Raw genomic sequence first — 11909 nt, 5'->3', positions numbered from 1 at the left:
TCGTGGCGGAGATGCCTGTAAATGAAGGATTATTAATGCTTATGATACTTCTGTATGAAATATGAGGTTGACATCGCATAGAATGAGCGAAAAAATTTAATTATGTTAATATATGATTAAATTATTATAATAATATATAATTAAATAATGTTCGCCGCGATCCAGAGCTATCGAGGACTGACCGTATTCCTCGGAGGTAAGGAACCTGCAGAGTCCTTTTTATCACCCACCTCGTGGAGAGAAATGGCATTTCTCTTCTGATAACTTTATCACAACCCGTGTCGGAGATCACTATAAATGAAGAATCATTAATATTTACGATACTTCTGTATGAAATATGAGGTTGACTTCGCATAGAATGAGCGAAAAATTTAATTCTGTTAATATATATTTAAATTATACTAATATATAATTAAATTATTATAATAATATATAATTAAATAATGTTCGCCGCGATCCAAAGCTGTNCAAAATTTGCATGAAATTTACCTGATGAAACATCATGAAACGAGCCACGATAAAGTCCAGATACACAAAGCGATGCAAAATTTGCATTAAATTTACCTGATAAAACATCATGAAATGGATCATGGTAGGTAAGGTCCAGATAGACAAAGCGATGCAAAATTTGCATGAAATTTACCTGATGAAACATCATGAAACGAGCCACGATAAAGTCCAGATACACAAAGCGATGCAAAATTTGCATTAAATTTACCTCATAAAACATCATGAAATGAGTTACGACAGATAAAGTCCAGAGAGAGAATGCGATGCAAATTTTGCACGCAAAATTTGCATCGCTTGCAAAATGTGCATTAAATTTACCTCATAAAACATCATGAAACGAATCACGATAGATAAAGTCCAGATAGACAAAGCGATGCAAAATTTGCATTATATTTACCTCATAAAACATCATGAAATGAGTTACGACAGATAAAGTCCAGAGAGAGAATGCGATGCAAAATGTGCATTAAATTTACCTCATAAAACATCATGAAACGAGTTTTGGTGTGCAACAAAACGCGCCGATGGGCTGAAACTTCGCAGATTAGCCCTCTTTTTACAACAATTAATGGAACTTTTGGGCAATGATGCTGTGTGCAACAAAACGCACCGATGGGCTGAAACTTCGCAGATTAGCCCTTTCTTTACAACAATTAAGGGAATTTTGCGGCTCCGAAAGATCTAGTTGAAGTTGAAATCAATCCAGCTTTTCGAAGCAGCTCAGGAATTTCGCAAAAAATGGGTACCAATCGGAACGTTTTGCTGTATAGTGCAATGCAGCTATCAGGCAAGTGATAAGGTAGCTTTACTCGGACGTTCCGAATCCTCAAGGCGGGAAATTCAAACTTTGAGTTTCTCTAAATTCAAACTTTGAATTTCTCTGAATTCAAACTCTGAATTTCTCTGAATTCAAACTCTGAACAACCTCAGGGCAGGAATTTCAAACTCTGAACATCCTCAGGGCAGGAATTTCAAACTCTGCCCTAATTATCGGCGTGGCTTCCTCTCGGCAATAAATCTTCGAAAACTCGCAAGAACCGTTCTATTCAAGATCTCTCGTGTCGTATCTCGAATTACTCTCATTTTCTTGCGTGCAGATAGAATTGTAAGAGAATTAAGGTGATATGAAAGTGTCATGTGTACATACCGAAAATTCAAAGTATTTATACAACTTTTCTCCAAACTGGGCGCATCGAGTTATCGGGAACTTTAACACGTGATTATGAAAGTCCCAAGGAAGAACGTGATGTTCGTAAAATTTCATTTTTCGGAAAAAAATGTTTTTTTTTTTGGTTCTCAGAGATAAATACACAATTTTTTGTCGAAAAATGAAATTTCATAAGCATCACGTTCTTCCATAGAACTTCCTCACAAGATTATGAAAGCCATAAGGAAGAACGCGATTCTCGTGAGATTTCATTTTTCGAACAAAATTGTGTATATCTAGGACAAAAACCAAACAAAACATTTTTTTTCGAAAAATGAAATTTTTTGAACAATCGCGTTCTTCCTTAGAACTTCCTCACGAGATTATGGAGGCCCTAAAGAAGAACGCGATGCTCGTGAGATTTCATTTTTCGAACAAAATTGTATATTTATCTCGGACAAGATCGAAAAAAACATTTTTTTTCGAAAAATTAAATTTCACGAGCATAGCATTCTTCCTTAGAGCCTCCATAATCTCGGGATAGAGTCTCAAATGATTCGGTGTCCCCAATTTGGAGAAAAGCTTTATATATCATGTGTACAACTTTGCTTCCGCCGTTTTCCTATAGATGGCTTTTTAATTATTATTAATTATTAAGAAGCGGCGGAAGCAAAATTGTACAATGGCGGACATGAATGCCTCCCCTGCAGATGCGGCATCGCCTGTGCAGGATGGGAAGGCATTGATGTCTCCCAGTGTACACCTAATATATATCTGGACTTTTTGGTACGTACATGACATTCATATCACCTTAAAAGAATGAACTGAAAATGAATATCGCTGTACTTGCGAGCATGAAATACCAAAGTACCCAACGCTCGGGAGAGACGGCCTTCTTGCGTTAATTGAAAGTGCGATTAAACTTCTTCTCCGAGAAAACGTAGCGCGGCGCCAAGTTTTCCGAAGTTTCGGATTCGAGCAACCAGATGGCGCCTCGCGACTTTTCTACCGTTTTTTACATATAATAAATGTCTCGTGCCTTGGAGTTAACGCCTGGAGTTTCTTTTTATTTTAGAGTGTATGGAAGTTACATGTAGATAAGAATTGTGATGAAAGATACATTTTCTAAAGCGCTTTACTACATAATCGTATATCTGTCGCTGATAAGTTGCGAAGTGAATGTGTTCTCTTGTTTACTCTTAAACAAAAACATCGTTTATTCGCAGGCATCGCGGGTGGAGAACGTGATTGCCTGTAAATAAGGTGCATGTGTCGTGTGAGTGTAATTGCGGACATTTAATTGTACATTAGATTAATGGTCGTTAGGTCACTTTTAGTTATTACCGACCGCGGCCATTCAGCTGTGAACTTTGGTGCCTGCATGTGTCGGCCACGAAGTATTAATAAATATTAAAACGTGTTTAATATACTTCCTAAGAAAATCTTATCGTTGAATATTTAAACAATGGAAACTGTTTAAGGGTTTTTTATTGTGTTGAACGCCAACTGGGTTACGATTGCATTGATTCGACTGGATTACATTATGATTACTTTATCGCAGAGAGAAGTTCACTTGAGAGAAGTAATTGGTGGCGCCATCTGTGTAGCAGGAGTGGAACTATTTCTTGGAGCTCTAGTAGCGGTACAGTTCTATACGCAGTAAGTTACGTTAAAAACGATCAAAGTTCCTAGCAACTTATCGGTCATTTCTTCAAATCTTTTTTTTTTTCTCTCCGAGAAATTATAGGAATTTAAATATTTGCCACGTGGTGAATGAGCAGTTCTGATTGGTTGCAAAGAAACACCGGAGTGAGGGAACTTCCGTTGTACATTTACATAATATAATTGATGACACGTAAATATTTTCAGTTGGAAGTAGAGAAAATTCTATAATTAATATTTTTTAATAATATTTATTACTCTTTGACTTGAACTTCGAAGTGCATTGAAAAGAAATGTTAGTTAAATGAAGGAACCTCGGGTATTTAAATTAAAGAAAATAACGTTCTTATAAATTCTCGATATTCTCGGTAACTTACGGTATGTTTCCCAGTTACCTTTTCCGATTTCATATTATTGCAGGAGAATGAAAAACAATTTAACTACGACAGGGAAAAATTATAGTTTAGTTCATTCCAGCCGCGGTTAGGTAGTAATACATAATTATTGTAAATTGTTTTAAACATTATGTACAAAACTAAAACGCTACATTTAACAAACGTACACTTTTCGTTAAAGTGTAGAAAGTGTAGGCAAAACGAACAAACCTAGTTTTGTGGAACTTAGGCATTAGTTCCTCCTTTCTCCGCGAGATGGCGCCAGTATTACTGTTTTCAATTTATACTTTGCACAGCTTTATATCGAAGCCATTTGTCATCGATTATGCCGACTATGCGCTTCGGAATAAAAAGTTGATAACAAGTTAAGATTTTCAAAACATGTTTTAAATACTGCCTTTTCATACATAAGTACGTGCTGCCGTTCCGAAGAGAATCATGGTAAGATAGAACGTCGCATTAATATGATTAATTTAATTCTTCATTGAATTGCCGGCGTCGTTAAATCCATTCTAACCTCAAAGTGAGATTTGAACACATCACTGTTGCGCATTCCTGACAGTAATTGTCATTGACATTTATCTCTGCAAGTCAGATTATGCATCCATTATGTACATTTGATGTAATTTACCTTGGGCGTAACCTTTTTAATCACTTGTATGTGCATGCGACAGGCATCGAATGACGGCATCCCAGCAACTGCTGCTGTGTCTGCTTTCCCACCAGCTGCTCCAGCAATTGCGCCTGCATTCGTTCCACCGATGTTACCCGGTGGACCACCATTTAGTCTGCCGCCGGTTCCGCCAGGCATTATGCCTACGCAGTTTTCTATTCCACCTCCCGGTTTTGGTTTCCCTATCCCTGCTGCTCCACCACCCGAAGCAGGGGTTATTGGTAAGCTTGATAATAATATGGATCTTTTTACTTTTACGTAGATAAAGTCCAGTTATGTTCTTGTCTCAGCTGCTCCGCCTCAAATTACGACACCAACGATTGCCCCGCCAGTGCCAGTGGTGTCCGATGCTGGGTCGCTGACTCCCACAACTTCATCGGACAAGAAGTCAGAATGGTCTGAGCACAAAGCTCCTGATGGCCGCACCTATTATTATAACGGCGTTACGAAACAGTCTTTGTGGGAGAAGCCTGATGAATTAAAAACTCCCAGTGAGTTGCTTCTATCGCAATGTCCGTGGAAGGAATATAAATCAGAAAATGGCAAGGTGTATTATCACAACATTACTACTAAAGAATCAAGGTGGAGCATACCACCGGAGTTGGAGGAACTGAAAACACGTATTACTGCCGAAGAAGCTGCGGCAGCCGCTGCAGCAGTTGTGGCAAATGCTACAAATACGTAAGTATTTAGGAGTCTATTTCTATAAAGTAACTAAAAATGTCACCTTTTTGATTGACTAATATGTTTTTAATCCAATGTGTCAGGGGAATGGTTCCTGTAGCTATGCAGCATATGTCACCGAGTATTCCAACCATCTCGCAGACAAGTACTCCAGAGCCTGGAGGAAAGTCTGCGATAGAACAAGCAATGGCTGCGACTCTCGCAGCCATAAACATTCCGACACCACCTACAAAACCGGATGAAGACAGCAATTCTGCGAAGGAGTCTGCCAACGACAGTCGTACCAGTACTCCAGAGCCAAAAATGCAGTTTAAGGACAAGAAGGAAGCTATCGAGGCTTTTAAAGAGTTATTGAAGGAGAGGGACGTACCATCGAATGCTACTTGGGAACAAGCTGTTAAAATGATTCAGAATGATCCACGCTACCCTCAGATGAAGAAGCTGAACGAAAGGAAGCAGGCATTCAATGCTTACAAAACCCAGAAACTAAAGGAAGAGCGTGAACAGGAAAGACTGAGGTGCGTAGAATATCAATAGAAATCCCTACACTTCGTAAGAAATAACCGATCAAGGTTGAGAATAAAAAAAACGGCGATTCCTTTGCAATTGTTGATAATTTAGACATACAATTTGTGATAAATATGTAAAATGGAATGCTTTTAGATATGAATAAATACAACTTATCATTGCAGATTGAAGAAAGCGAAGGAAGACCTCGAGCAGTTCCTACTTGACAGCGATCGAATGACCAGCACTACGAAGTATTACAAGTGCGAAGAGATCTTTGGAAACTTGGACATTTGGCGTGCAGTGGGTGATTCCGATCGGCGAGACATTTACGAGGACGTGATATTTAACCTAGCTAAAAGGGAGAAAGAGGAGGCGAAGCAACTGAAAAAGAGGAACACGAAGAGGCTAGCACAAGTCCTCGACACCATGACGGACGTCACCTACAGGACCACGTGGCAGGAAGCGCAAGCTCTTCTGTTGCAGCACACATCCTTCGTCGACGACGCCGATCTTTTAGAGATGGACAAAGAAGACGCGCTACTCGTCTTCGAGAACCACATTCGCCAGCTCGAAAAGGATGAAGAGGAGGAGAAGGAGCGCGAGAAGAAGCGCAGGAAACGCCAGGAAAGGAAAAACCGTGACGGTTTCATTGTGAGGCTATTAACATTCATCGATAGATTTGTCATGAATCACGAGTAAATATTTATTATCGGGTTGTTTGTCAATGTAAGATGTCAATTGTTTATTCCAGAGTCTCTTGGATGAACTGCACGAGCAAGGAAAGTTGACTTCGATGTCCCTCTGGGTGGAGTTGTATCCGATGCTCTCCGCAGACCTTCGATTCTCAGCTATGCTGGGACAGTCAGGGTCGACCCCTTTGGATCTCTTCAAGTTCTACGTAGAAGATCTAAAGTCTCGATTCCACGACGAGAAGAAGATCATTCGCGAGATCCTTAAGGACAAGAACTTCGAGGTACAGGTCAATACGACCTTCGAAGAGTTCGCTACAGTGGTCTGCGAAGACAGGAAGTCTGCTACCCTGGATGCTGGGAACGTTAAGCTCACTTACAATCTTTTGCTCGAGAAAGCTGAGGCCAGGGAGAAGGAGAGGGTTAAGGAGGAAACTAGGAAGTTCAAGAAACTGGAGACTAGCTTCAAGAACCTCCTTAAGACCATCGATGTGGACTATCAGATGAGCTGGGAGGAGATTAGGGCCAAGATCGAGGAAGAGCAGGACTTTAAGGCGATCACCCTCGAAAGCGAGAGAGTCAGGATCTTCAAAGAGTACCAGCACGAGCTTGAAGAGAGCTGCAGTCACCATCATATACGAAGTAAGAAGAAGAAGATGAAGAAACCGAAGAGGAGGTCGCGGTCGCGTTCACACAGTGTGAGTTGGCCTCGCGTTTACTTTCTTCATTGTTATCAATACATCAGACTCTCCATTAACACTAGATTGCCGGATGTTGGGTATATACCTATTTTGCCTGAAATGAGTAAATTTGACTCGAACATCAAAATTGAGGTTAAAAAAAAGAAATTTTATTTTATACATCCATATACAATTATTGAAGACTCTGATATGAGAAACGAAAGGCTCAGGACAATTTTACGACCATTTAGAACACTCTGGTAATCGATAAACTCGCATTTTAACGAGATAAAGGCAAAATAAGTGTTTTATGCGCTTCTATACTAGAACGATGGGAATACGAGGTCTCGGTGTGAAGATTTAAGTGACCTGGAAATCACAGATGGCGCAGGGGGTCCCTCTGCAGTCTATGTTTATACTCTACGAGTAGTAAGGATTCAGTAATTTAAATTATTTCTTGTCTTATCGTAGGAGTCCGAAGGCAGTGAAAAGGGAGCAAAGAAGAAGCGTCGCAAGTCTCGCTCCCCCAGCGTGCAAAGTAAATCCGAGAGCTCTGACTCAGAAGGGAAGAAGTCGAAAAGGAAGAAGCCGAAAAAGAAGAGAGCTCGCAGTCACTCGGTGAGTTGAATCCGTTCATTTTAACGATTACTCTTTAAAAACACTCGTCACCTTAAGGGGATGTGAAAGTGGCATCCGAAAGCTCAATCGTTCATAAAACTTTTCTATGAACCGGGTGTCTCAAATCGTTTCATACTTTAAAACGTGAATATGGAGACCCTAAGGTAGGTCCTGAAACTCGCGGAATTTCATTTTTTATAAACTATTTTTAGAATACCTATAAAGAAATTTGAAAAGAATTGAAATTTCATGGGTTTCAGCACGTTCCTTATAATCTTCCTATTCACGTTGTAAAGTTTCAAACTATTCGGTAAACCGGGGTGGGAGAAAAGTTTTATAAACAAAACCTCTTCGACGTCACTTTGATGTGGGGATGTGAAAGTGGCATGCGAAAGCTCAATCGTTCATAAAACTTTTCATAGAAATGAGTGTCTCAAATCGTTTCATAATTTAAAACGTGAATATGGAGACCCTAAGGTAGGTCCTGAAACTCGCGGAATTTAATTTTTTATAAACAATTTTTAAAATACCTATAAAGAAATTTCAAAAGAATTGAAATTTCATGAGTTTCAGGACCTTCCTTATAGTCTCCCCATTCACGTTGTAAAGTTTCAGACCATTCGGTAAATTGAATTGGGAGAAAAGTTTTATAAACAAAACCTCTTCGACACCACTTTCACATCACCTTAACGATCGGCATTAATTTGTCGATGGCCAGCTTAAATACCTCTTTAATTAATTATTAGTTATTACGGTAGTTAAAAGTTTTAACGCTTTTCTTTCCGTGTCGCAGCGTTCGCACTCGAGGCTTCCATCGTCCGAGGATTCTCCGGATAGGAGAAGAAAGGAAGAAAAGCACCGAAGAGCCTCGGCTCACAGCGAAGGCTCGATTAACGAAAACAACGAGCACCACGAACTCTCCGAGGACGAATTGGAGAAACAAAGAGCTCAATTACTGCGCGAACTTCAGATGCAACAAGAAGAGAACTGAGTTGAATCTTCCGGATCTCTCGTCTCTCTATCCCGAGGCATTTAACCAAGTTCCTCCATTAAATGGAATTTTTTGGGCATTCGGTGGAAAAGACATTCGCCTTCTTTGCGAAGACGACTCTAGTCGCGGGTTATTCGCCGAGCCCTTCGTTTACAGGAACTGTACAAACACTGTATGCACATTATTTTCCAACGAAGAGGCATCGTTTATCACAGAACTTTATAAATTAATTCGACAAACGGAAGCGCCTCTTCGGCGCAGAGGCAAGGCTCTTTTGCGATGTGTAAACTGGCTGGAACTGAAATCTCGACGGAATTCCTATTTCAGGAAGAGAACCGAACAATAAATGGACACTGCAGTGAAACTGAAACGAGGTTGTGGCCTAATGTTAAATTTCAGAAGTCTCCATAGAAGCCCAGAAGGATACGGACGTTCGATGCTCGATAAATAGTATGTTAGCCAACGGATGGCGGCGCTGTAATCTCTTCTCTTAATCTTATGACGCTACATATGGAATTGCATTCTTTCTTTATCTTAGCCACGATACTGGTCTTTATATATGCGACTCTCTTCCTCCCTTATGTGAGATATCGTTGGCTAACACATGCGATCTCTCTTTTACCCTAACTTCTGGTTTGTTAACCAACTTTTAGAGCATCAACCGCTAACGTAGGATCTGCGCTTCTATGGGACTTCTGAATTCTTTGGTAGTACCAAATGAATTCAAAAGTCCCATAGAAGCTCAGGAGGATAGGGACGTTCGATGCTCGACAAATAGTACGTTAGCCTACGGATGGCGGCGCTGTAATCATCTCTCCATCTCTCTTAATCTTATGGCGATATATAGCGAATTGCATTCTTTCTTTATCTTAGCCACGATACTCGCCTTTATATATGCGTCTTTCTTCCTCCCTTATGTGAGATATCGTTGGCTATCACATGCGATCTCTCTTTTACCCCCACTTCTGGTTTGTTAGCCAATTTTTAGAGCATCAAGTGCTAACGGAGGATCTGCGCTTCTATGGGAGTTCTGAATTCTTTGCTAATGTGCAGGATTAAAGTCCCTGTTGACGCAGAGGCGATTTTAGAAATTGTCATTGAAATTATCGAAGGCTCCGATATGAGAAACGAAAGGGTCAGGACAATTTCACGACAATTTAGAACACTCTGGTAATCGAGAAACTCGCATTTGAACAGGATAAGGGCAAAAAAAGTGTTGTATGCGGTTCTATGCTAGAACGATGGTAATACGGGGTCTCGCAGTGAAAATTTAATTCACCTGGAAATCACAGATGGCGCAGAGGTCCCTCTCCAGTCAATTAGGGCCCCAGAAACCATGAATCCAAGGAATTTCTGGGGTTTTACATCGATTTCTTTATAATTATTGTACGAAAACGACAGGTGCAGTATGCCATTTGGTACAATACCCAATATAATTCGACCCAGCTGTCGATATATAAACCAACGTCGGCAACGTAGGCATTTAGAAAAATCTTTATCGACATCGATCAAGTTCCTCGTGGTGTTTCACTTCACCTAGTAGCGTTTTTCTCCGCTGTGGCAACGCGGGGGTAGAAAAAAGGAAGAACCAGGGAAAGGAAAATGAAGATAGAGACCCGGTACACGTTGCATAACGTGGCTGAAATTACGTAGCGTTTAGAACCGTGTAAAAATAATTGCAACCGACTCCTACGCCTCGGCTGGCCTTCTCGGTGACCCGACGCGAAAATGTTCTAAAGATCTCTAAGCACGAGTCGGTCGTTTATTATTTCCACGAGTCGATGCACAACCTCGCCGAGGTCGAGAGCGATATCTCCTCGGCCGAAATAAGGACGGCCAATTTTTCCTACCCCAGACGGAATTACACCTTGCTAGCGATCGATCGTTGAACGACAACTTTTTCGCAAACGGCTCGTACGAGTTTGATTCGCAGCTGATGCGAGGTTAAGGTGAAGCGAAACCCCCTTCAAATCGGTCGATTCAAATACAACACTTTTTTTTTAAGGGTATTAGTCCAAACTGTCCGAAACTTTGACACATCGCTCCTGATCATCTAAGAATTGTCCTGACACATTGAAAATTTGGATTTTTTAACAAAATTTTTCGGTCGAATAGAACACTTTTTTTTAAGGGCATTTGACCAAACGAAGATATAAGAAGATAATAAAATATTGATGAAGTTCCTCGACGTGTTTCACTTCACCTTAAGGCGAAGCGAAACCCCCTTCAAATCAGTCGATTCGAATAGAATACTTTTTTTAAGGGCATTTGACCAAACGAAGATATAAGAAGATAATGAGATATTGACCTTGAAGGATGGTAAATATCCAGAAGATACGCTAATTTGACGGATAAGAGCCAGCCCAAACTTTGATAACCGCGCATTCGTGTCTTATCGGTCGAGTGTAAGGTATGCGTCAATTTTATTTTTACCTGCTTATCGATCATTTCTCCATCACGGACGAAGTTCATCTCATTAGCGCGAGCATTAAACGAGGAGTCATAAAGTCCTTTAACGATTCTCCAGGTAATCGCTAAGTTTTTACATTCTTTTTTTTTTCTCTCTTTTAATTTTTCGGAACTCCGATTACGGTGATATGAAGGAGTTGCTCTATATATCAAAATATAAAAATGTTTATAAAACTTATCCCCAAACTGGGTGCGCCGTATTATTTGAAACTTCGGCACGCGATTATGAAGGCCCTAAGGAAGAACGCGATGCTCGTGAAGTTTCATTTTTCCAAAAAAAAAATATATATGTCCTTAGTTCCAGTCTGGGACGAACAATTTTTTTGTTTAAATGAAGTTTTACGAGCATCGCGTTCTTCTTTAGGGCCTTCATAATCTCGTGAAGTTTCAAATGATTCGGTGCACTCAGTTTGGAGGAAAGNATACACACATACATACATTAAAAAAAAAAGTGAAAATATTTATCAAACTTTTCTCTAAACCGGGTGCACTGAATCATTCGAAGCTTCGACACGTGATTATGAAAGCTCTAAGGAAGGACGCGATGCTCGTGAAGTTTCATTTTTCCAAACAAAAAATATATGTCCTTAGTTCCAGTCTGAGACGAACAATTTTTTTGTTTCAATGTAATATCGCGAGCATCGCGTTCTTCCTTAGGGCTTCCATAATAACGTGTTAAAGTTTCAAGTGATTCGGTGGACGTAATTTGTAGGAAAGATTTTACCAACATTTCGACTTTTTCTTATCTACACATCACACTTTCATATCACCTTAAAAGCGCGTAAAAGATTCCCTGTAATCGCTTCCCCGTGACGCATCCACATTGGACTCGATCGACCCAAGCGATATCGATCTTCGCAAGATCCTTAGAATCGCCCCTG

General features: G+C 40.2%; 1 protein-coding gene across 1 annotated transcript; it reads left to right on the top strand.

The window, feature by feature from the left end:
* The first annotated feature begins 2121 nt into the window (after positions 1–2121).
* On the top strand, positions 2122–9356 carry LOC105698576 (pre-mRNA-processing factor 40 homolog A). The gene is made up of 8 exons (XM_012422936.2): positions 2122–4155; positions 4389–4608; positions 4678–5068; positions 5155–5589; positions 5764–6232; positions 6333–6968; positions 7422–7568; positions 8362–9356. The coding sequence occupies exons 1-8, from the start codon at positions 4153–4155 to the stop codon at positions 8557–8559; spliced, it is 2499 nt and encodes an 832-aa protein (XP_012278359.1). The 5' UTR covers positions 2122–4152; the 3' UTR covers positions 8560–9356.
* Positions 9357–11909: the final 2553 nt, after the last annotated feature.

The sequence above is a fragment of the Orussus abietinus genome, unplaced genomic scaffold, assembly GCF_000612105.2.
Source record: "Orussus abietinus isolate OABI.00-Male unplaced genomic scaffold, Oabi_2.0 scaffold60, whole genome shotgun sequence".
In the NCBI taxonomy this organism is placed as follows: Eukaryota; Metazoa; Arthropoda; class Insecta; order Hymenoptera; family Orussidae; genus Orussus; species Orussus abietinus.
This window is presented reverse-complemented; position numbering and strand designations above follow the sequence as displayed.